The sequence below is a fragment of the Ornithorhynchus anatinus genome, chromosome 20 (assembly GCF_004115215.2).
Source record: "Ornithorhynchus anatinus isolate Pmale09 chromosome 20, mOrnAna1.pri.v4, whole genome shotgun sequence".
NCBI classification, from domain to species: domain Eukaryota; kingdom Metazoa; phylum Chordata; class Mammalia; order Monotremata; family Ornithorhynchidae; genus Ornithorhynchus; species Ornithorhynchus anatinus.
Window position 1 is genome coordinate 17,517,331 of NC_041747.1, and position 25,710 is coordinate 17,543,040.

The 25,710-nt window shown below is 48.1% G+C and overlaps 1 protein-coding gene across 2 annotated transcripts; it reads right to left on the minus strand.

Moving 5' to 3' along the window:
• Positions 1 to 2,091: 2,091 nt before the first annotated feature.
• Positions 2,092 to 23,967, minus strand: CCDC122 (coiled-coil domain containing 122). 2 transcript variants are annotated; one of them, XM_029047816.2, is made up of 5 exons: positions 23,831 to 23,967; positions 16,718 to 16,830; positions 15,172 to 15,570; positions 5,323 to 5,439; positions 2,092 to 2,829 (listed from the first exon to the last, which is right to left on the minus strand). In XM_029047816.2, exons 1-5 carry the CDS (start codon positions 23,856 to 23,858, stop codon positions 2,680 to 2,682), a joined length of 807 nt encoding a protein of 268 aa, XP_028903649.1. In that variant the 5' UTR covers positions 23,859 to 23,967; the 3' UTR covers positions 2,092 to 2,679. The 2 variants fall into 2 exon arrangements, with proteins under 2 accessions (XP_028903649.1, XP_028903650.1); XM_029047817.2 differs by lacking the exon at positions 23,831 to 23,967 and adding an exon at positions 22,843 to 22,947.
• Between the last annotated feature and the right edge of the window lie 1,743 nt (positions 23,968 to 25,710).

Consider the following 25,710-nt stretch of genomic DNA (forward strand, 5'->3'; position numbering starts at 1 on the left):
ATACACTGTGGCTGTACAAAGGCTGTGGGATGTTGGGCTCATGGTGCTTCTGTATGGAGTAGCTTTAGAGCCTGCACCCCAGCTCACTCCCCACAGTGTGGCCTAGTGGAAAGAGCACGGGCCTGGGAATCGGAGGACCTGGGCTCTAGTTTTGGCTCTGCCACTTGTCTGCTCTGTGACCTCGAGTAAGTCACTTAACTTCTCTGTGCCTGTTATTTCACCTGTAGGATGGGGATTAAACCCATGAGCCCCACATGGGGCATGGACTGTGTCTAACCTGAGTAGCCTGTATCTACCCCAGGGCTTAGTACAGCTCCTGGCACATAATAAGCACTTAAAAAATACCATGGAAAAATAAAAACAAAGGAAAACAAAAAAAAAAACCTGCACTACCTTTAGGACGTGGCCAGAAACGCCATATTCATTCAATAGTATTTACTGAGTACTATGTGCAGAGCATTGTACTGAGTGCTTGGAATGTACAATTTGGCAACAGATAGAGAACATCCCTGCCCAGTGATGGGCTCACAGTCCAGGCTCACATATGTTATGCAGAGGGATGACAGCAATAGCCCAGCCAATCACCAGGAGATGAAACCAGCCAAAATCTACTGAAAAGTTACTGGCCGATACACTACACCAGTGGGGCAGCTCCATGGGGTGCCGTGATTTTTGCGTTCCTAGGCAGCTCCTCCCCTCTCAAGGTCGCACCTGTAGTGTTTCCAGTACTCTACTAGTCTCGACTATGGGACAGAGAGTCAAGCAGAGGCCTGCCCATTCCATTCCTCGCTTGGGCAGGGGCGGGTGGAAGGCAATTTGCTACACACTCCCTGGCTGGGGCAGCAGCGTTATGGGAGAGAGTTGAGGGCAGGGACTCAAGTTGACTGTGCGGAAGGAGGCACTTCAGTATTTTTGCCAAGAAAACTCTATGGATCCATTACCAGAACGATTGCAGATGGAGGTGGGGCGTTCTGGGAGAGAGGCGCCCACGGCGTCGCTAAGGGGTCGGAGACGACTCGTCGGCATAAGATGAGACAAGGCAGCTGCTGGCCCAAGTTGTCTTTCATTAAAACGAAACAAAATTTAAAAAGAGCACTTGGAATTACTTGTTTGCAAATACGGTAGGCTGGAGACATGCTTGAATATGTACTGATGTCTACTGGAAAATTATTCCTTTAAGGTACAAGTTTGATTTTTTTTGAAGGATAAAACACTTCCTGATGGAACTAACATCCATTTGGAAAACTGCAACGGCATGCAAATAACTCATGAAATAAGAGAATGTAAAACCTCATCAACCAGCGAGGCTTCCCCAGGGTTTTATAAATAGCATAAAAGAAAATTCACAGCACAAGTATTTCCTGTGGGGAATCCGAAATATTGCATATCTGATGATGATTTATATGTCTCATACACAAATCAACGAAAGACCACTTTTTCTTCTCAGCAGCAATTCACTACAGCAGGGTTTTATTTATTGTTTTCATTTTTGGTCTTTTATTATAAAGCTCTTGAGATTGGAATTAATTTTTTTTAAGAATCCATTTTGGTATTCAGATTTCTGGAGCAGCTAAGTCTTAGAAATTTTAGAATAGGACTGGTGTTAATTGATCATCAAGATTTAATTTGGGCCAATCCCCACATATTCAGAGCTAGCAATTTTTTACTATAAGTGGAGAAGAGGGTGACCATCTTTCTGTTTTCAAAATCATGAATCCTAGGAGGCTAAAATTTATTGGTAATCTACCTACAAGATGGGTTTGGTTTTCATTCAGTAGTATTTTCGTGTTTATTTGGTTTGAACTTAGGGTATTATGTGACCAGTATTGAAGTGGGATGTGTGGCTGTTCATAAGAAGCAGCTATTCTTCATGTTAAGGGGAGTAACCAAAGTTCAGTTCAGCCTGGCACAAACCGTCACATTTAAAATCCCATAAAGAAAAATACCTCATCAGCCTAAGCCAACTGATAATATCCTTTGAAAACTTAGAAGTTTTGTTTCCATAAAATTACAAATGGAAAAAAAAAACCCTCTTGGAGCACAAAGGTACACTTATATTAAGATCTAAGTAATAAAAACATCTACTCATTCTGTTTTTAAAATAAAATCTTTATTGAAAACAGAAGCAACGGGCCTGTTTTGGAGCTAAGAGGGAAACTGATGAAACTGAGACTGAACTGGCACCTCATGGGCAGGACAGGAAACAGAAAGACAAAAACAAAAGGGAAGGGAAGATTTTAAAACCTCAAAATGAATGGAAACAATGTTATGAATTACTGCAAAGGAAGGAGTCAGAAATTCAGCAAATCAGGACCTAACTTCTGAGGCTTTTAATAGAGCATCTTCGCAACATGAAAAGAAAAATCATGAAAAGCATTATGAATTGTCACCAAGCTTTCATATCCTGTTTGGGTCAAGTACAACAAAAGATGCTGAGAAGGACAAAGAAAGACACTAACAAAAAACTACTACTTGCAGTCTGACACTTTCTGCAGTCATATCTATCTGAGCAGATTATCTGGTTAATTCTGACTCCAAAATAGCCTTTGGCATCACTTGTTTGGATCTTTCAAGGGAAAGACCAGACCAGAAATATCAAAAAGATTCAACCACCCTTTCTAACAGGCAGAAGATGACCCATGTTCGGCACTGACAGGGACAATTCATGGATACAGTGTACTAATCTTCGATGCTAAGATAGCGTCTTAGCTCTGCAGCCGTTTTTTCCATCTGTTCAATATTCCGCTGCCATTGTCTTCTTTTTGACTTAAGCATATTCAACTGACAGCGCAGGCGTTTTAGAATAGCATCACATCTTTTGTTTTGTACCTGTCACGACAAAGGAAGAGATGCATTGCAACAGAGTTTATAGATTAATCCGACATGGACAGAGAAGAGCCAACTCCTGTAGTAAGGTGGTTTCTGCCGGAATGAGAGCTAGATAATGAGAGATTCCCTCCAATATCACCTGTGAGCAGAGGGGAAAGGTTGCAGTCTGGCCTCTGAAGGATGAAGGGGGGCTGGCGTTCGGGGAGAAACACAGCTCCTTCACTAATTCTTTCAAAAGCTACTTGCCCCCGGCTGGCTTCTGCAGCTGGAGCGCAACCTTTTTTTACGCTGTTTCTCCTCTAACAGGGGTGTAGGTAGTTGGAAGGCTATATGTTTGCCTCTAGTGCTTGAGAATGACGGAATAAAAGGAGAGGGGTTTTATGACTTTTTCTTGTCTTCACAAAGGACCACACTTAAATAATCTGACACATAAAAATTTCCCTGACCTATGGGGGCGACAAATATTAAAGGCCCAAAGCGCACACGGAACTCGGTCAGATGTTCTGGGGCTTTACCAACAGTGGAGACCACATGGGGCCAGCTCTGTATTTCTCATGAAGAAACCACTTTTATGGATTTGACTGGCTTGCTAAATGCATTTATGATGGTCATTTTCATGTATTTCCAGGCATAAAAAGTGCTGCAATAAACTGGAACATTCTCCTTTCAAAATTACATTTCTTCTGCAGTAAATGTGAAGGAATTTACCACTTCTTTTACTCCCAAAACAAAGCAATCAACCAATCAATCAGTGGTACTGATTCCTTAATTCCTTATGATATTCTTGCCAACCGGGTAAGTCTCCCTCTTTGTCTCTTGAAGAAGATGGTTCGATATGTTCTCTCCCAAAGGAACCGTGGCACAGCCCACGGCAGTTTCGGATCTCCTCAGCTTAACCTACTTGTTCCGTCGCAGGTTTTGTAACCCTCCATTTTGAGGAACTGCAAAATGCTGTTGGGATACGGCTTGCTTGGCTGCATGGAGGTTTTGAACCTGAGCCACTGTTCCTGAGAACGACGGCGGTCTCGGTGGTGGCTCCTTCCCATACCCACATTTATTAGGGCTGACCCCCCGGGTCAAAGAGAAGTGTTAGATAATCATGTCCTTTCTTGGTCGGGGGTTCCCTGTCTTAATCTGACTTACTGTGATGTGGTTCCACAGCACCCTGAAGGTTTTTTTGTTCTTTTTAACTTTTTTTATTGGTCTGCCTTCTGTTTTTCGATGTACTGGCTGTACGGATGTCTTGAACGCACGAGACATTGGTGGGTCCTGTACCTGGCCTTCGTACGGCTGCAGGGAATCACACATCTCTCGAGTCCCTCTGGTAGTCAATTCCGATATAAACCATGGGTTTATACCACTGTTTAGCCCTAGGATGCTATGATGTCTTTTCTTTTATTTGGAAAGCAGGAGCATGCTATTTGTACATTTGTTGAGAAGAGCTTTAGAAGGGCACGTGACTAAGCCATGAGTGAAGGTTAACTGGCAATTACCGGGATTTATTGTCTACTGGGTAGAGACCACTATGATATAGACACAGGATTACCCAAAAGAAATAAAGGTCCTTGACCATGAGCTGTATACACTCTAATGGGGAGATAAGTGTACACAACATACACACTAGGTAAATACATAAATTGAATAAACAGATATTCCCAATATGGGTGACTGGGTAGCTGGTGGGATAAGACGGTTAGGGAGGCAGGGATTAATCTGAAAACACCGATGGAATCCAACTCCTATGAGACCGATGAAACAGCAAACTAAATGGCTAAAAAATAGCATCTGAGATTGACAATAGGGCTTTCATTCATTCATTCATTCATTCATTCATTCATTCATTCATTCATTCATTCATTCGTATTTCTTGAGTGCTTATTGTGTGCAGAGCACTGTACTAAGCCCTTGGAAAGAGCAATTCAGCAATAAAGAGAAACAATCCCAGCCCATACCGGGTTTACAGTCTCGAAGGGGGGAGACAGACCTCAAAACAAGGAAACAGGTATCGATATAAATAAATAAAATTGTAGATAATTGCATGTCAAAACAAGTAACCGGGCATCAGTATAAATAAATAGAATTATAGATATGCCTAAGTGTTGGGGGGTGGGGAAGGGGCAGAAGTGCAAAGAGAGTCGAGGTGACGCGTAAGGGAGAGGGGGAGTGGAGGAAAAAGGGTCCCCAGGGTAGGGCACTCTGGGGAAAGTGCCCACGACCCTGCACTTTAGAAAGTTCCATTCTAGAAAGCTTAAGTGATATCTTGCTCAATCGGGAAAAATCAAATAGTCAAAACCAAATCATCCCCTAGAAGGCCCGGGGACACAAGTACTAAGTAGTTTCATGCTCTTAGCCCACCTTCCACTCAAGCCCATCCCAGAAAGATAGGCCTTCGCCCAAATCCTTTTTCCCAAACTGCATGCCCCTTAAGAGATAGTCCTGGTGATTATATCCCAGAAAGCACTGCATTTTTCAACTCAGATAATTAATGCTTACCTCGATCTCCTTTTTCAATTTCTCATGTACCTTTTTCTCTTCCTCAAGTACGACGGTTTTTGTATTTACACTCTCTTTTGCTGCTAAAATTTCCTCAGATAAATGAGTAATTTCTTCCTAAAAGAACAAATATAAGCACCAGTGGTTATTAAGGCATATCTTCAAAATTTTAACAATAATAATAATAATGTTGGTATTTGTGAAGCGCTTACTATGTGCAGAGCACTGTTCTAAGTGCTGGGGCAGATACAGGGTAATCAGGTTGTCCCATGTGAGTCTCACAGTCTTAATCCCCATTTTACAGATGAGGGAACTGAGGCCCAGAGAAGTGAAGTGACTTGCACACAGTCACATAGCTGACAAGTGGCAGAGCCAGGATTAGAACCCATGACCTCTGACTCCCCTGAACCATGCTGCTTCTCTACCGCTATTGCTGTTTTACCGTTATTGCATTATGTAGTAATATTTTGCTTTCTTCTGGCAATGAGCAAATTACGTTTCTGCAATGAGAAAGGAGTTTTATAATTGTCACAGGTGATTTTGATAAAATTTGTGGATCTGGTGTATTTAGAAATGGGTCCAAAGTTCAATAGCGAGATGCAGGAATTAGAAATTTAGGGCAACCCACCCCTACACACCCTACAGAAAAATATACCGTTTTGATTACGTCAATTATTTAGACTAATTTTAAACTGATTTAATTCACCAGATATTTACTCAACTTTATTCTCCTCTTGGCCTATGTAGACACGAGTTAATGGAAAAATGAGCCTCAAGGACAAGAGAATACCGTCACTACAACTGACAAGTGAAAATGGATTTAGTCGTGACAAATATTGGTTTACTTTTACTGGGATTTCACTGCACTATCACACCTCAAAGGGTACTCTGATGACTCCGTGATGTAAACTTGCTCATTATATATAGTGCTTTCCTTGGTGCTCAAAAAAAGGACAACTTTAGCAGTGAGATCTCTCTCATGGGAAAATGCAAAATGCAAAGCTGGTCACTGCAACAGATTGACTAGCCTGGTGGGCAATAATTCAGAGAAAAGCAGTGTGGTACAGTGGAACGAGCACAGGCTTGGGAGTCAGAGGACATGGGTCCTAAGCCCGGCTCTGCCGCCTGTCTGCTACATGACCCTGGGCAAGCCACTTAACTTCTCTGTGCCTCAGTTACCTCTTTTGTAAAATGGGGTTTTAGAATGTGAGCCCTGCGTGGGACAACCTTATTACCTAGGATCTACTGTAGTGTTTAGAACAGAGCTTGGCACATAGTAAATGCTTAACAAATATCATAATTACTATTTATTAGCATTATTATTTACTTAAGCAAAGGCTTTGCAGAGATTGGTTTACCAGGGGCCAGGCTTGAAAGCAGACACAAGCCCGTGTAAGACAAACTCCTTAGCATAGCGAGGTTTGAATCTTTGAGAAAAAACAATGCAGCAGAGCCTGTGAATTATGCATCAATCTTTTACATTGCACTGCACACCTGGAAAGGATCTTCCCGTTATTCCTAGCTTCATCTTCAAATAAACATACATTTACATCTAATGGAATTTATTAAGAGCTTACCGAATACTGGGTTTGAAAAGAGGATAATAAGATTAGCTACAATGCTCACAATGGGTTTATTTAGGAAAGAGAATGTGGAAGTGAGGATAGAAGAATGCCAAAGAGGAGTCAGAGGGCTTGGGGGAAGTTTGTTTTCTCCTCTTACTTTAATTCTTTCATTCATTCTTTCAATCGTATTTATTGACCGCTTACTGTGTGCAGAGCACTGTACTAAGAGCTTGGAAGGTACAATTCAGCAATTGAGATGATCCCTGTCCACACTGGGCTTACAGTCTAGAAGTGGGGAGACACATATCGAAACAAGTAAACAGGCATCAATATAAATACATAGAATTATAGGTCTATACACATCAAATCAAGTACACAGGCATCAATATAAATCAATAGAATTATAGCTAGGTACATATATACACAACTGCTATAGGGTGGGGAGGGGGGTAGAGCAAAGGGAGCAAGTTGGGGTGACACAGAGGGGAGGGGAACTGAGGAAAAGGGGAGGGAGTTTAGTCTGGGAAGGGCTGTAGGAGGAGGTGAGCCTTTAGTTGGGCTTTAAAGGAGGGAAATGTGATTGTCTGGCAGATTTGAGGAGGGAGGGTATTCCAGGCCATAGGTAGGTCGTGGCCAGGGGTCGATGGCGGGACAGGTGAGAACAAAGCACAGTGAGAAGGTTAGCAGCAGAGGAGCAGAGTGTGTGGGCTGGGCTGTAGAAGGAGAGAAGGGAGGTGAGGTAGGAGGGGGCAAGGGGATGGAGAGCTTGGAAGCCACGAGTGAGGAATTTTTGTTTGATATTGGAGATTTCCGAGGAGGGGGGTGACATGCCCAGAGTGTCTCTGTAGAAAGATAATCCGGGCAGCAGAGTGAAGTATGGACGGAAGCAGGGAGGGACAGGAGGTTGGGAGGTCAGAAAGGAGGCTGATGCAGTCATCCAGTCGGGATAGGATGAGTGATCGTACTAACGAGGTAGCGGTTTGGATGGAGAGGAGAGGGCAGATCTTGGCGATGTTATTATGAAGGTGAGACCGGCAAGCTTTGGTGACAAATTGGATGTGTGGGGTGTAGGCTTGTGAGACAGGAAGGGCATCTTCATCAACAATCAGATTTATTTTGAGTGCTTACTCTGTGCAGGGCACTGGACTAAGCACTTGGTAGAGTAATAATAATAATGATGATGATGATGATGATGGTATTTAGTGTTTACTATGTGCCAGGTACTTTTCTAAGTGCTGGGGTAGATACAAGGTAATCAGGTGGGCCACAGTCCCCTGTCCCCCATGGACCGCACAGTCTTAATCATTATTTTCCAGATGAGGTAACTGAGGTCCAGAGAAGTGAAGTGACCTGCCCAAGGTCCCTTGGCAGATAATCTTACTGTTATAGGCTCTCGTAATATCCCGGCTAGATTACTGTGTCAGCCTGCTCTCTGATCTCCCTTCCTCCTCTCTCTCCCCACTCCAGTCTAGTCTTCACTCTGCTGCCTGGCTCATCTTCCTGCAGAAACGCTCTGGGCATTTCACTCCCCTTCTTAAAAACCTCCAGTGGTTGCCTATCGACCGCCGCACGAAACAAAAACTTCTCACTCTAGGCTTCGAGGCTCTCATCACCTTGCCCCTTCCTACCTCTCCTCCCTTATCTCTTTCCACTGCCCACCCCGCATGGTCCGCTCCTCTGCTGCCCACCTCCTCACCGTCCCCCGTTCTCACCTATCCCGCCGTCGACCCCCGGGCCACGTCCTCCCGCGGTCCTGGAACGCCCTCCCTCCTCACCTCCGCCAAACTAATTCTCTTCCCCTCTTCAAAACCCTACTTAAAGCTCACCTCCTCCAAGAGGCCTTCCCAGACTGAGCTCCCTTTTCCCCTCTGCTCCCTCTGCCCTCCACTTCACCTCTCTGCAGCTAAACCCTCTTTTCCCCTCTTTCCCTCTGCTCCTCCCCCTCTCCCTTCCCAAACCCTCAGCACTGTACTCGTCCGCTCAACTGTAGATATTTTCATTACCCTATTTATTTTGTTAATGAGATGTACATCGCCTTGATTCTATTTATTTGCTATTGTCTTAATGAGAGGTTCAACCCCTTGAGTCTATTTTATTGCCATTGTTCTTGTCTGTCTGTCTCCCCAGATTAGACTGTAGTAAACCCATCATAGGGCAGGGACTGTCTCTATCTGTTGCCGATTTGTACATTCCAAGCACTTAAGACAATGCTCTGTACATAGTAAGTGCTCAATAAATACTATTGAATGAATGAATGAATAAGTGGCGGAGCCAAGATTAGAACCCACGACCTTCTGACTCCCAGGCCCATGCTCTATCCATTATGCCATGCGGCTTCTCTGTACAATACAACAGAGTTTGGAGACACAATTCCACAACGACCTTACAGTCTAGAGGGGGAGACAGACATTAATATAAATATGAATAGTTTATAATAATGGCATTTATTAAATGTCTACTATGTGCTCCCCTCCCCCCAGCACTGTGCTCATTTATATTTATTATTTATTACCCTATTTATTTTGTTAATGAGGTGTACATCCCCTTGATTCTATTTATCGTGATAATGTTGTCTTGTTTTTGTTTCGTTCTGCTTTGCTCTGCTGTCTGTCTCCCCCGATTAATAATAATAATAATGTTGGTATTTGTTAAGCGCTTACTATGTGCAGAGCACTGTTCTAAGCGCTGGGGTAGACACAGGGGAATCAGGTTGTCCCACGTGGGGCTCACAGTCTTAATCCCCATTTTACAGATGAGGGAACTGAGGCATAGAGAAGTTAAGTGACTTGCCCACAGTCACACAGCTGACAAGTGGCAGAGCTGGGATTTGAACTCATGAGCCCTGACTCCAAAGCCCGTGCTCTTTCCACTGCGCCACGCTGCTTCTCTAACTGTGATTAGACTGTGAGCCCGTCACTGGGCAGGGATTGTCTCTCTCTGTTGCTGAATTGTACATTCCAAGCGCTTAATACAGTGGTCTGTACATAGTAAGCGCTCAATAAATACTATTGAACAAATGAATAATAAGGTCAGTCATGGTCCCTATCCAGGATGGGGCCTAGGGACTAAGATGGAGGGAGAACACGTACAGTGATAATAATAATAGTAATAATGTTGGTATTTGTTAAGTACTTACTATGTGCAGAGCACTGTTCTAAGCCCTGGGGTAGATACAGGGTGATCAGGTTGTCCCACATGAGGCTCACAGCTAATCCCCATTTTACAGATGAGGTAACTGAGGCCCAGAGAAGTGAAGTGACTTGCCCACAGTCACACAGCTGACAAGTCCAGAGCCGGGATTTAAACCCATGATCTCTGACTCCCCAGCCTGGGCTCTTTCCACTGAGCCACACCGCTTCTTATCCCCATTTTAAAGGAGAGAAAACTGGGACACAGAGTGATTAAGTAACTCGCCCAGCGTCTCGCAGTAGGCCAGAAACAGAGCAGGGCCCTGAATCGATCCATCTATTAATCAATCTACTGTATTTATTATGCACTTACTGTCTACAGAGTAGAGTACTAAGTGCTTGGGAGTAAAGAATACAGTAAAACAGATTCTGTAGACATGTATCCTGCCCGCAGGGAGCTGACAGTCTAGAGGGGTAGACACATTTTGAAAAATTAAGGATAATAATAATAATGTTGGTATTTGTTAAGCACTTACTATGTGCAGAGCACTGTTCTAAGCACTGGGGTAGACACAAGGGAATCACGTTGTCCCACGTGGGGCTCACAGTCTTAATCCCCATTTTACAGATGAGGTAACTGAGGCACAGAGAAGTTAAGTGACTTGCCCACAGTCACACAGCTGACAAGTGGCAGATCTGGGATTCGAACTCATGACCTCTGACTCCAAAGCCCGTGCTCTTTCCACTGAGCCACGCTGCTTCTCGTGGCTGTAGTTATAAATGCTATTGGTAAAAGCTAGTTATAAAGGATGTAGTTATAAATGCTGAGGAGCTACTGGCTAATGGCCAATGGCACCATCCCCACTAATTTCAAACATGCCTACGTCTCCTCTGTCCTAAAAAGAACCTTTCCTGGACCCCAGGGCTCCCACCAGTTATTGCTCCGTCTTCCTCCTGCCATTCCTCTCCAAACTCCTTGAGCGAGTCCTCTGTATCCGCTGTCTCAAATTCCTCTCCTCCAATTCTCTCCTTCTGGCTTTGGTCTCCTTCGTTCCACAGAAACTGCCTTCTCAAAGGTCACCAATGATCTCCTTCTTGCCAAATTCAATGGCGACTACTCCCTCCTAATCTTCCTCGACCTCCCAGCGGCCTTCAACAATGAGGACCACCCCCTTCTCCTGGAAACATTATCCAACCTTGGCTTCACCGACTCTCTCCTCTCCTGGTTCTCCTCTTATCTGCCAGGCTGCTCCTTCTCGGTCTCCTTTGTGGGCCCCTCCTCTGCCTCCCGCTCCCTACTTTGGGAGTCCCTAGAGACTCAGTTCTCGGTCTCCTTCTATTCTTCATCGACACCTCCTCCCTTGGATCTCTGGCCAATCTCTGGCCGGTCATTGTCGGTCTCCTTCGCAGGCGCCTCCTCCCTCTCCCAACCTTTAACTGTTGGAGTTCCTCAAGGGTCAATTCTTGGCCCTCTTCTGTTCTCCATTTACACTCACTCCCTTGGTGAACTCATTCACTCTCACGGCTTTGACTACCATCTCTACGCAGATGACATGCAGGTCTACATCTCTGCCCCTGTCCTCTCCCCTCCCTTCAGGCTCGCATCTCCTCCTGCCTCCAGGATGTCTCCACCTGGATGTCTGCCCGCCACCTATAACAACATGAGCAAGACTGAGATCCTCATCTTCCCTCCCAAGCCCGGTCCTCTCTCAGACTTCCCTATCACCGTGGATGGTACGACCATCCTACCCGTCTCTCAGGCCCGCAACCTCGGTGTCATCCTTGATTCGTCTCTCTCGTTCACCCCACACATCCGATCCGTTACCGAGACCTGCCGGTCTCACCTTTACAATATTGCCAAGATCCGCCCTTTCCTCTCCACCCAAACGGCTACAGGCTCTTGTAATATCCCAGCTAGATATTAGCCTTCTCTCTGATCTCCCTTCCTCCTCTCTCGCCCCGCTCCAGTCTATTCTTCACTCCGCTACCCGGCTCATCTTCCTGCAGAAATGATCTGGGCGTGTCACTCCCCTTCTTAAACACCTCCAGTGGTTGCCTATCGACCTCCGCTCCAAACAAAAACTCCTCACTCTAGGCTTCGAGGCTGTCCATCACCTTGCCCCTTCCTACCTCTCCTCCCTTATCTCTTTCTACCGCCCACCCCGCACGCTCCGCTCCTCTGCCGCCCACCTCCTCACCGTCCCTCGGTCTCGCCCATCCCGCCATCGACCCCCGGGCCACGTCCTCCCGCGTTCCTGGAACGCCCTCCCTCCTCACCTCCGACAATCTAATTCTCTTCCCCTCTTCAAATCCCTACTTAAAGCTTACCTCCTCCAAGAGGCCTTCCCAGACTGAGCTCCCCCCCCTTTTCCCTCTGCTCCCTCTACCCCCCCTTCACCTCTCCACAGCTAAACACTCTTCTCCCCCCTTTCCCTCTCCTGTCCCACCCCCTCAGCACTGTACTCGTCCGCTCAACTGTGTATATCTTTATCACCCTATTTATTTTGTTTGTTTTGTTTAATGAGCTGTACATCACCCTGATTCTATTTAGTTGCCATTGTTTTTATGCGATGTTCTTCCCCATGACTCTATTGCCATCGTTATTGTCTGCCTGTCTCCCCCGATTAGACTGTAAGCCCGTCAAAGGGCAGGGACTGTCTCTATCTGTTGCCGACTTGTACATTCCAAGCGCTTAGTCCAGTGCTCTGCACATAGTAAGCGCTCAATAAATACTATTGAATGAATGAATGAATGGAGAACTCGCTCACTTCCATGGCTTCAAATACCTCCTCTATGCAGGTGATTGCCAATTCTACATCTCCAGTCCGGATCTCTCTACCTTTCTGCAGTATTGGCATTTCCTCCTAGACATCTCTACTTGGATGTCCTCCCTTCAGCTCAAGCTTAACACGTCCCAAACAGAACTCCTTACCTTCCCGTCTGAACCCTGTCCTCCCCCATCACTTTCCCATCACTGTAGTGGGCACCACCACCCATCTTGTCTCACAAGCCCGTAACCTCGGTGTTATCCTGGACTCCTCTCTCTCATTTAACCCACATATTCAATCCATCACTAAATCCTGGTGGTTCCACGTTACCAACATCGCTAAAATCCACCCTTTCCTCTACATCCAGACTGCTTCCGCTTGAATCCAGTCACTTATTCTGTCCCACCTTGATTACTCTATCAGGCTCCTTGCTGACGTCTCAGCCTCCTGTCTCTCCCTACTCTAGTCCATGCCTCATTCTGCTGCCCAGATCATTTTTATACAAAAACGTCAGGACGTGTCACCCCACTCCTCAAGGAACTCCAGTGGTTGTCTATCCACCTCCGCATCAGACAGAGACTCCTCGTCATTCTCACTTCAGAGAACTCAATCACCTTGCCCCCTCCTACCTTCTCACTGCTCCCCCTCAGCAACCCAGCCTCCAAACCTGGGATTCCCCTAATGCTAACCTCACTGTATCTCAATCTCGTCTATCTCACCACTGACCCCTCACCCATGACCTGCCTCGGGCCTGGAACACCCTCCCTCCTCAAATCCGACCGACAATCGCTCTCCCCACGTTCAGATTCTTACTGAAGGCCCATCTCCTCCAAGAGGCCTTCCCAGCCTCAGCCCTCCTTTCCTATTCTCCCTCTCCCTTCTGCATTTCCCTCTCTCCCTTTGTCCTTACCCCGGTCCCACCCCCACGGCACTTTTGTACACATCCGCAATTTATTTATTTCTATTAATGTCTGTCTCCCCCTCTAGACTGTCAGCTCCTTGAGGGCAGGAAACGTGTCTATTTACCGTTATAGCAAACTCTCCCAAGAGCTTAGTACAGTGCTCGGCACACAGTACGCACTCAATAAATCTGATGGGGTGAAGGACTGCAAGTGTTTTTACTAATGTTTTGAAGACGGGGAGTGGGATCTGGCATAGGGAGAGGGGGAGGACGTGGGAAATGGGTCGGCGGCGATATAGATGAGACTGGGGCACAGTGTGTAAGCTGGCACTGGAGGAGCAGAATGTGAGGGCGGTAAGAGGAGATCAGGGAGGGGAGGTAGGATGGGGCCAGCTGACTGAGTGCTTTAAAGCCGACGGTAAGGAGTCCTTCGATGCAGAGGTGGATGGCAGCCACTGGAAGTTCTCGAGGAGTTGGAGAGAAATGGACTGTGCCCTTACTGAGATCAAAGTGTTTAGGGAGAAGACAGTCATGGTGGAGAGGAGGGCAGAGAGGGGGAAATGAGGGCTTACTCAGGGAAGGCCTCTTGGAGGAGGGTTTTAAAGGTGAGGCGTGTGAGAGTCAGACACGAAGGGGGAGGGAGCTCCAGGCCCCGGGGTGGACGTGGGCCAGAGGTTGGTGGTGGGATCGAGAGATCGTGCTACGGAGAGTAATAATAATAATAAAAATGATGGTATTTGGTAAGCGCTTACTACGTGCAAAGCACTGTCATTAGAGGAGTGGAGTGGGCAGGCTGGGTTGTGGGAGGAAAAAGAGAGTTGATTTTTGAATTTCTCGAAGAGGATGATAAATACAAAATTTTCATCTGCATCTGAAACCTTCATCTACACTAACTTAACATTTGAGGGCTTAGAATATCAAACCAATTGAGATATATGAATCTTATATATTTTATATGTAACAGAGGTAAATAAAAGCTAAAGGAGAGTGATAATCTTGGGAGTCAATGCCCAAGAACAGGGAGATATACCTTCATTTTTGCAGCAAAACACGGTTAATATCAATTTACCGGCTAATTTCAATAGGTAGCAAAATATTAGGAAAAAATGCCATTACTTCATACTGTCCCCATTAGGCAAGCTAAATTAGTCTGAGTTGGAGCTAGGAGTTCAACCTACACCTTTCAACGGAATAAATGATTTAACCAGTTGTCACAATTTTACTCAACCACACTCCTATTTGTTTTCCTTCATATTTTCATAAATTTAGGGATTTTAAAGAAACATTTAAATATCCCTGAGTAGAATTTAAGAATATGATTAAAGTTACTCCAGATGTAGAAACAATGCATTAGGGTGTTATGGTCTAATACGTTTACACTTTGCTTGTTTCATATATGCTCAGGTTGTTACGATTTCATAAATGTAAACGATGAAAGAGTTCAAAAAAGGATGATTAAAAACTATCTTGAGAAACATACTACAAACCTGCATTTTCTTGATCAAATTTCCTTTTGGATTCTGGAGTTCACTCATCAATTCTTCTTTCGATACGCTTAATTTTGTGACAAATTCCTTTTTTTTAAGCAGGTCAATCACAACTGGCCATTTGCTTTCTGCCTCCCAAAAGAGGTGTTTATGTGCTGATATCTTTTCATAATATGCATTATTCCTTATTATCAGCTCCTCAAAATCTTTTTGTGCTATTTCTATGTCAAATTTAAGCTTTACATTTTCTGGATACAAGGTCTGAACTTGTGTCTCCAGGCTCTGACAGTGATATTTGATGTTTTCTATGGCAACGTCTTTCTGACAGATTTGGTTTTCTACTTCTTTAGTCTCTGTTAAAACAGAGTCCAGTTGTTTTTCAAGCTCGTGGAGTTCACTCTGCAATATATTTTCACATTATTCATTACCACCCCACAGTGTTTCAGCATCAGAGTATAGCCGTTGTACAATGCCACCGAAATGTTTATCAGATATAGAAAACAGGATGGATGCTGTACGATGCCAAATACAATAAAACCTCCCAATTGTTTTTAAAAATCTCTACAGTGCTATTGCCTAAAATCCACCCCAAATTCTTAGATTCTCAATCTCTGTTATACATTTCATATCTCGTGATATTGTATAATCTTTTATTAGCTCACTCACTGAATAGTATTTACTGAGTTACTTATTACTATTAGCAGAACACTGTACTAGGTGTTTGGGAAAGTGCCATAAGAACAAACAGTAATGAGAAGCAGTGTGGACCAGTTCAGGCCTGGGAGTCGTCAGTACTTGAATTCCAATCTCAGGCTCTGCCACTTGTCTGCTGTACGAACTTGGTCAAGTCACTGAACTTCTCTTTGCCTCAATTACCTCATCTGTTAAATGGGGATTAAGACTGGGAGCCCCAGGAGAGATATGGACCGTGTCCAACCTGCTTATCTTCTATCTACCCCAGTGCTTAGAACAGTTCCTGGCACTTAGTAGGCACTTAACCAACACCACTTAAAAAATATTAAAAATTCCCATATGGTTCTTTATCAGCCTGCTCCCGGGGCAATCCCACGCAGGCCTGATGATTGCTGAACCTGGTGAAGCAGCTTAGCCTAGTGGGAAGAGCACAGGCCAGGGTGTCAGAGGACCTGGGTTCTAATCCCAGCTCTGCCCCTTGTTCAGTTAAGCAGGTCGCTTAACTTCTCTGCGTCTCAGTTTTCCCCTCTGTAAAATGGAGATTAAGACCGTGCGCCCCAAGTGGGACACTGTGTCCAACCTGATTATCTTGTATCTACCCCAGTGCTTAGTACAGTGCCTGGCACATATAAAGTGCTTAACAAACACGGCCCGCCCCCCCCCCAACAAGAAAAACAAAAAACAAACCACCACAACAAAAGTCCACTGAAAACCATAACGGAACAGCTAAAAACCGGGTTGCGGCCTTAATTCTGAGTCGTAAGAATCACCCCCAAATCTTCTTTCACCTCATTTGGTTACATACAGTTTGGGGAAAAGGAAAGCTATTTAAAAATATTAAGTGGAGAGTTACCTGTAACTGGAACAAATTGGTTTTGCTTTTTTCTATTTCAAAAGCTTTTGATTGTTGTTGTTTCTCAACTTCTTTCACAACATCATCTAATGAAGGTGTGTTCTGAGGAACAGCTGAGAAAAATGAATAACTTCACATTAAGAATGAGGAGTAGAAATACAGTTATGACAACCTGAGTTTGTTGGCAAATTTAAAATCATATTTTAATAGTTCCTATTAATTACGGAGTTTGTTTCTCTCCCCCAGTAGTACATTAAATGTGTCATACATGCATTTTCTCAAGTTTATCAATAAAGTTTAACCTATCCTTCTCTTCCCCCTCATTCGCAAACAAAAACAGGCAGTTCAAAATACACATTATGGCGTGAATGAACTCCATTTAAACTTAAGTTGGTGCAGGGGAGCAGAGTCCCTCTGCTCAGTTCCAACAGCAATTTATCTCCTTGCAAAACTGAGGTCTGTTAAGTTTGGTCGGTCGTATGATAAGCACATTAATTTTAACAGCACAGGACTGGGAATCAAGACTTCTAATCCCAGCTCTGCCATTTGCCTGCTGTGTGATGTTGGGCAAGTCACTGAGTTTCTCTGAGCCTCACCGTCTTCATCTGTAAAATGGTGATTCAATACCCTGTTCTTCCTCCTCAGACTGGGAGCCCTATGTGACATGGGGCCTGGGCCTGACCTGATTATCTTGCATCTACCTCAGCCCTTAGAGTGCTTGGTACATAGTAGGTGTGCTTGGGAGAGTAAAAAATAACCATAAACGGAAGCATTTCCTGCCCACAACGAGCACACAGTCTGGTGGGGGGAGGACAGTCAGCAATACAAATAAATAATTAAAATACCGATGCATAGATAAGTGCTGTGGGGTGGAAGGGGGCTGAATAAAGGAAGCAAGTCAGAGCAACCCTGAATAGAGTGGAAGAAAGGAGGGTTTAGTTAGGTAAGGCCTCTTGGATGAGATGTGCCTTCAATAAGGCTTTGGAAGGGGGGAGAGTAACTGCCTATCGGATTTGAGGATGGGGGGGCATTCCAGGCCAGAGGCAGGAGGTGGGTGAGAGGTGGGCAGTGAGATAGAGGCGACTGGGTACAGTGAGAAGGTGAGGATTAGAGGAGGGAAGTGTGCCAGCTGGGGTGTAGTAGGTGAATAGGGAGGTGAGGTAGGAGGGGGCAAGGTGGTGGGGTGCTTTAAAGCCAACGGCGAGGAGTTTTTGTTGGATGCAGGGTGGATGGGCCATCACTGGAGTTTTTTGAGGAGCGGGGTGATGTGCCCCGAAGGTTTTCATAGAAAAATGATTCGGGCAGCAGAGTGAAGTATGAACTGAAGTGGGGAGAGACAGGAGGCTGGGAAAGTCAGCAGGGAGGCTGACACAGAAATCGAGGCAGGATAGGATAAATGCTGGGATTTAACCTAGTAGCGGCTTTGATGGATAGGAAAGGGTGGATTTCAGCGATGCGGTACAGGTGGACTCAACGGGATTAGTGATGGATTGAACATGTGGATTAAATAAGAGAGAGGAGTCAGGGATAAAGCCAAGGTTACACACTTGTGAAGCAGGAACGATGATGATGCTGCCTACAGTGATGGGGAGGACATGGTTTAGGTGGGAAGATAAAGATTTCTTTTTGGGATATGTTAAGCTTGAGGTTCTGGGAGGACTTGGATGTCTGGAAGACAGGAGCAGATGTGAGACTGCAGAGAGGGAGAGAGATCAGGGCTGGAGATGTAGATGTGGGTATCATCCATATAGAGACGGTAGTTGAAGAAATGGGAGCGAATGTGTTCTTCACGGGAGAGCCAGAAGATGGAGAATAGAAAGGGACCCAGAACTGAGCCTTGAGAGACACCCAGAGTTGGGGTGGGAGGCAGAGGAGAAGCCCGAGAAAGAGCCCGAGAATGAACGGTCAAGAGATAAGAAGAGAACCAGGAGAGGACAGAGTCAGTGAAGCCAAGGTTGGGTAATGTTTCGATCGATCGATCGATCGTATTCATTGAGCACTTACTGGGTGCAGAACACAGTAATAAGCGCTTGGAAGAGCACCATATAACAATAGAACAGACACTTGGGAGAAGGGGACCGTTGACAGGGTCGCAGGCAGTTGAGAGATCGAGTAGGATGGATAAGAGGCCATTAGATTTGGCAGGAAGGAGGTCATCTGTGACCTTCGAGAGGGCGGCTTCTGTGGAGAGAAGGGGACAGAAGCCAGATGGTGGGGGGGTGGTCAAGGAGGGAACTGGAGAAGAGGAATCTGAGATAGCGGGTGTAGACAACTCGCTCAAGGAGACCGGAGAAAAATGTTAGGAGGGAAATGGGGCAATAAGTGGAAGGAGCCAAAGGGTCAAGGGACTTTTTTTTAGGATAGGGGAGACACGAGTATGTTTGAAAGCAGTGGAGAAGAAGCCATTGGAGAGCTAAGAGTTGAAGAGGGCTGTTAGGTAGGGAAGAAGGGAGGGGGCATGTGTTTTGATAAGATGTAAAGGAGTGGATTTCGAGAGAAGGCAGGAGATTCCCTCCATTCATTCAATTCAATAGTATTTATTGAGCGCTTACTATGTGCAGAGCACTGTACTGAGCGCTTGGAATGTACAATTCGGCAACAGAATAGATACAGGGTAATCAGGTCGTCCCACGTGGGGCTCCCACTTTTAATCCCCATTTTCCCAATGAGGTCACTTAGGCGCAGAGGAGTGAGGTGACTTGCCCAGGGTCACCCAACAGACAAGTGGCGGAGCCAGAATTCGAACCATATCTCCAGAGATAGTGCTGAGAAAGATGGGAGAATTGTAGAAGGGACAGGAAGGGAGAGGAACTGGGGTGGGACAGGGGCGATTTTAGATAGTTCATGCCTAATAGTGTCAATTTTCTGAATAAAGTAGGTGGCCAGGTCACAGGGGACAAGGGATGGGGGAGGCAGGGGGACAGGGTGTTTGAGGAAGGAGTTAAATGTCTGGAAAAACTGCCGAGGGCTGTGGACGTGGGTGTTAATAAGGGTGGAGGAATAATTGTGCCGGGCAGAGTTAAAGGACCCAAGGATAAACTCAGTGGATGAAATTGGCCTGATATCTAGATTTCTGCTGGCAGCACTCCACGGCTGGTGTGCAAAAGCAAAGGAAATGGACGATGGAGGCGGTCGGGGGCTACGGGTTAGTGGTATGAGATCAAAGAAAGGGATAAGAGAGCGAATGAGTTGTGTTAATTAGAGAGGGTGTTGAGAGAGTCAATCTGGTCATCAAAGGAAGATTAGTTGGGGTCTGGAGGCTAAGTAATAATAACGATGGTATTTGGTAAGCGCTTACTATGTGCCAAGCACTGCTCTAAGCGCTGGAGTAGATACAAAGTGATCAGGTTGTCCCACATGGGGCTTAATCCTCATTTCACAGATGAGGTAACAGGCACAGAGAAGTCAAGTGACTTGCCCAAGGTCACACAGCAGACAAGTGGCAGGGCCAGGATCAGAGCCCACATCCTCTGACTCCCAAGCCCGGGCTCTTTCCGCTAAGCCACGCTGCTTCTGAGTTGAGAAAATCGGACGGGGTCAAAAAATGGGAGGTCTCTGTGGGGGAAGAGTACAGATTTACCGGGAGGAGGTGTGTGGGAGAGAAGGCAAGTGGTAGGATTGAGGGATCTCAGAGTTGGTGAGGACAGAGATTATGCAGTGGCTAGAAAGGATGAGATCAAGTGTAAATCGGTGAGGTGGAGTGGAGCAGGAGGTCAGGGGAGTTGAGGAGAGAAAGAAGGCGGGCACGGAAGGGTCATTAGGAACAACTTTGGGGATACTGAATTCCCCCAGGATCAATGTAGGCATGGAGAAAGAAGGAATTTGACACAGGGATCAAAATGATTAAAGATGTTGAAGGTGGGGCCTGGGAGGGCGGTAGACGACCGTTACTAGAATTCTGAGCGGGTGGTAGTGGGTGGATAATATGGGCTTTAAAGGAAGGGTCCGAAAGGGAAGAGGGAGGTGGGATGGTGCGAAAGTGGCACTGGGGTGTTAGAAGGAAGCCAAAGCCTCCTCCTTTCCCAGTGAGTCTTAGGGGTGGGGGGGGAGAAGAGGCCCCCTGTGGAGAGAGCAACAGGGGAGACCTGGGGGGGGGGAAGAGGAGGAGGAGAAAGAGGAGGAAGAGGAGGAAGAAGAGGAGGAAGAGGAAAAGGAGGACGAGGAAGAGGAGGGAGGAGAAGAGTAGAAGGAAGAAGAGGAGGAGGAGGAGGAAGAAGAGGAAGAGGAGGAGGAGGAAGAAGAGAAGGAAGAGGAGGAAGAAGAGGAGGAGGAGAAGGAAGAAGAGGAGGAAGAGGAAGAAGAGAAGGAAGAGGAGGAAGAGGAAGGTGAAGAGGAGGAAGAAGAGGAGGAGGAGAAGGAAGACGGAGGAGGATGAAGAGGAGGAGGAGGAGAAGGAAAAAGAAGGAGGAGGAAGAAGAGGAGAAGGAAAAAGAAGGAGGAGGAAGAAGAGGAGGAGGAAGAAGAGGAGGAGGAAGAAGAGGAGGAGGAAGAAGAGGAGGAGGAAGAAGAGGAGGAGAAGGAAGAAGAGGAGGAGGAAGAGGAGGAGGAGAAAGAAGAAGAGGAGGAAGAAGAGGAGAAGGAGAAGAAGAGGAGGAAGAAGAGGAGATGGAGAAGAAGAGGAGGAGGAAGAAGAAGAGAGGAGGAAGAAGAAGAGGAGAGGAGGAAGAAGAGGAGGAGGAGGAAGAAGAGTAGTAGGAGGAAGAAGAGGAGGAAGAAGAAGAGGAGAAGTAAGAAGAGGAGGAGGAAGAAGAGGAGGAGAAGGAAGAAGGAGGAAGAAGAGGAGGAAGAAGAGGAGAAGGAAGAAGAGGAGGAGCATGAAGAAGAGGAGGATGAAGAAGAGGAGGTGGAGGAGGATGAAGAAGAGGAGGAGGAGGAGGAAGAAGAGGAAGAAGAGGAGGGAGAGGAGGACTGGGCAGGTCGAGGACGAAGGCAAGGTTTTCCCATGATAGAGTGGGAGTCCCACAAGCCGAACTCGGATGGGGAGGGGAAAGGAGAGGGTTTTTGTGTGTGTGTGTGTGTGTGTGTGCGCGCGCACCAGCGCAGTGGGTTCCGGGGGAGGGAAGGGTTTGAGGGTTGGGATGGGAGATTCATTCATTCATTCAATAGTATTTATTGAGCGCTTATTATGTGCAGAGCACTGGACTATGCGCTTGGAATGTACAAATTGGTAACAGATAGAGACAGTCCCTGCCCTTGGACGGACTTAGGGTCTATTCGATGGAGGGTGGAGTGGAGGAGGGGCACGGGGGGGGGGCTTTGGGGCGGGAGGGGAGGGAGGTATGGTGTGCAGGGCCTGTGTGGTGTGCAGGAGTGGAGGTAGAGAAGCAGCTCGGTGCCGGGTTGTGACGGCAATCCCGCCTCCGTCTCTGGTCTGCTGTCTGTGTGACCTTGGACAGTCGGTCCCCTTGTCCGTACAATGTGTTATTATTAATAATAATAATGTTGGTATTTGTTAAGCGCTTACTATGTTCTAAGCGCTGGGGGAGATACAGGGTCATCAGGTTGTCCCACGTGAGGCTCACAGTCTTCATCCCCACTTTCCAGATGAGGGAACTGGGGCCCAAGAGAAGTGAAGTGATTTGCCACAGTCACACAGCTGACAAGTGGCAGAGCCTGGATTCGAACCCATAATAATAATGATGTTGGTATTTGTTAAGCGCTTACTATGTGCAGAGCACTGTTCTAAGTGCTGGGGGAGATACAGGGTCATCAGGTTGTCCCATGTGAGGCTCACAGTTAATCCCCATTTTACAGATGAGGTCACTGAGGCACAGAGAAGTAATAATACTGGCATTTGTTAAGCGCTTAATATGTGCAGAGCACTGTTCTAAGCGCTGGGAGTGAAGTGACTTGCCCACCGCCACACAGCTGACGAGTGGCAGAGCCGGCATTCGAACCCATGACCTCTGACTCCCAAGCCCGGGCTCTTTCCACTGAGCCACGCTGCTTCCTCTATTATTATTATGCATTATTATTATTATTCAATGGATTATTATCATTCGATGTATTATTAAGGCCTTGCACTCTTGTCCCCCTGGGGGTTCGGTCCGGGCAGCGTCGACCTCGGAGGCGTGAGGGCGAAGCGGGCCAACAGCGACCGGTCCCGGGCCCCGGGGGCTTCATACCTCCATAGCGGGGGCGGCCTCCCTCCATGGCGTCGCCGCCTCACACCTCACGATACCCCGTTACCGGCCCCTTCCCACGAGGCGGCGCGTGCCCCGTTACCACGGAGACGGGGCGCGGCCCCTTCCCGCGAGGCGGCGCGTGTCCCGTTACCACGGAGACGGGGCGCGGCCCCTTCCCGCGAGGCGGCTCGTGCCCCGTTACCACGGAGACGGGGCGCGGCCCCTTCCCACGAGGCGGCGCGTGCCCCGTTACCACGGAGACGGGGCGCGGCCCCTTCCCGCGAGGCGGTGCGTGGCCCCGTGGCCACGGAAGCGGGGCGTGGTCGCCGACCGCGAGGAGGGGCGTGCCCCGTTACCACGGAGACGGCGCGCGCAGGCGCAGACTCGTCCTTCGCCTCCGCGTGAAGGAGGCGAGGCGGGGGCCGCGGCCTAGTGGCCGCCGCCCGACCTCAGCCTGCCTAGGAGTAGGAGCGGGCAGGGGGGCGCGAGGGCGGCCCAGAGAAGGCCGTTGGGGGGGCGTTGGTTGGACTGGGAAGCCGCCCTTGAGGGGGTGGCCTGTCATCTGGCTTAATAATAACAATAATAATAATAATGTTGGTATTTGTTAAGCTCTTACTATGTGCAGAGCACTGTTCTAAGTGCTGGGGGAGATACAGGGTCATCAGGTGGTCCCATGTGAGGCTCACAGTCTTCATCCCCATTTTACAGGGGAGGGAACTGAGGCACCGGGAAGTCAAGTGATTTGCCCACAATCCCATAGCTGACAAGTGGCAGAGCTGGGATTCGAACCCATGACCTCTGACTCCCAAGCCCGGGCTCTTTCCACTGGGCCACAATGCTTAATTATTATTATTATGCATTATTATTATTATTCGATGTATTCAAAGTATTATTATCATTCGATGTATTATTATACATTATATTATGGGAGGCGCGAGGGCGAGACGGGCCAACTGCGACCGGTCCCGGCCCGGGGGGAGCTCCATACCTCCATAGCGGGGGCGGCCTCCCTCCATGGCGTCGCTGCCTCACACCTCTGCCCGGCCGCTCGCCTTCTCTTCCGGTCTCTGTGCGCACGGCGGCTCCGCTCCGTTATAACGGAGAAGGGGCGCGCGGGGGGGGGGGGGGGGAAGGGGGACCCTTCCCATGAGGCGACGCGTGTCCCGTTACCACGGAGACAGGGTGCGGCCCCTTCCCACGAGGCGGCGCGTGGCCCTTTACCACGGAGACGGGGCGCGGGCCCTTCCCGCGAGGCGGCGCGTGCCTCGTTACCACGGAGATGGGGCGCGGCCCCTTCCCACGAGGCGGCGCGTGCACCGTTACCACGGAGGGGGCGGCCCATTCACGCGAGGCGGCGCGTGCCCCGTTACCACGGAGACGAGGCGCGGGCGGGGGGGGGGGAATCCTTCCCGCGAGGCGACGCGTGCCCCGTTACCACGGAGACAGGGCGCGGCCCCTTCCCGCGAGGCGGCGCGTGCCTCGTTATCACGGAGATGGGGCGCGGCCCCTTCCCACGAGGCGGCGCGTGCACCGTTACCACGGAGACGGGGCGCGGCCCCTTCTCACGAGGCGGCGCGTGCCCAGTTACGACGGAGACGGGGCGAGGTCCCTTCCCCCGAGGCGACGCGCGCCCCGTTACCACGGAGACGGGGCGTGGTCGCCGACCGCGAGGCGGCGCGTGCCGCGTTACCACGGAGATGGCGCGCGCCGCGCAGCCGCAGACTCCTCCTTCGCCTCCACGTGGAGGAGGCGAGGCGGGGGCCGCGGCCTAGTGGCCGCCGCCCGACGTCAGCCTGCCTAGGAGTAGGAGCGGGCGGGGGGCGCGAGGGCGGCCCAAAGAAGGACGTTGGGGGTGTTGGTTGGACTGGGTAGCCACCCTTGAGGGGGTGGCCTGTCATCTGGCTTAATAATAATAAGAATAATGTTGGTATTTGCTAAGCGCTTACTATGTGCACAGGACTGTTCTAAGGGCTGGGGGAGACACAGGGTCATCAGGTTGTCCCACGTGGGGCTCACAGTCTTTATCCCCATTTTCCAGAGGAGGTCACTGTCGCACAGAGAAGTGAAGTGACTGGCCCACAGTCACACAGCTGGCAAGTGGCAGAGGAAAGAGCACAGGTTTGGGAGTCAGAGGTCGTGGGTTTGAATCCCGGCTCTGCCACCTGTCAGCTGTGTGACTGTGGGCCAGTCACTTCACTTCCGTGGGCCTCAGTTCCCTCATCTGTAAAATGGGGATTAACCGTGAGCCTCACGTGGGACAGCCTGATGACCCAGTATCTATCCCAGCGCTTAGAACAGTGTTCTGCACATAGTAAGTGCTTAACAAACACCAAGCAGTGTGGCTCAGTGGAAAGAGCACGGGCTTGGGAGTCGGAGGTCATGGGTTCTAATCCCAGCTCCGCCACTTAGCTGTGTGACCTTGGGCAAGTCACTTCACTTCTCTGGCCTCAGTTCCCTCATCTGGAAAATGGGGATTAACTGTGAGCCTCACGTGGGACAACCTGATTACCCTGTATCTCCCCCAGCGCTTAGCACAGTGTTCTGCACATAGTAAGCACTTAACAAATACCAACATTATTATTATTATCGGTCCTATTTACCGAGCGCTTACCCTGCGCCGAGCACTCTACGAAGCGCTGGGCAAACAGCGGGACGTAGTGGAGGGATCACGGGCCCGGAAGCCAGAAGTCTCTGCCGTGAGGCCAGAGAAGTCCCTCCTCGGGGCCTCAGTTTCCTCATCCTGTTGCTCTTTCCCAGAGAAGCAGCGTGGCTCAGTGGAAAGAGCCCGGACTTGGGAGCTGGAGGTCATGGGTTCGAATTCTGGCCCCGCCACCTTTCAGTTGTGTGACTGTGGGCAAGTCACTTCAA

Coding starts and splice junctions, on each gene's coding strand:
- CCDC122 (XM_029047816.2), bottom strand. CDS start 23,858: ATGGAGGGAGGCCGCCCCCGCTATGGAG. Junction 15,571..16,717: donor CCAATTTGTTCCAGTTACAG/GTAACTCTCCAC, acceptor AATATATTGCAG/AGTGAACTCCACGAGCTTGA. Junction 2,830..5,322: donor AATTGAAAAAGGAGATCGAG/GTAAGCATTAAT, acceptor TTGTCGTGACAG/GTACAAAACAAAAGATGTGA.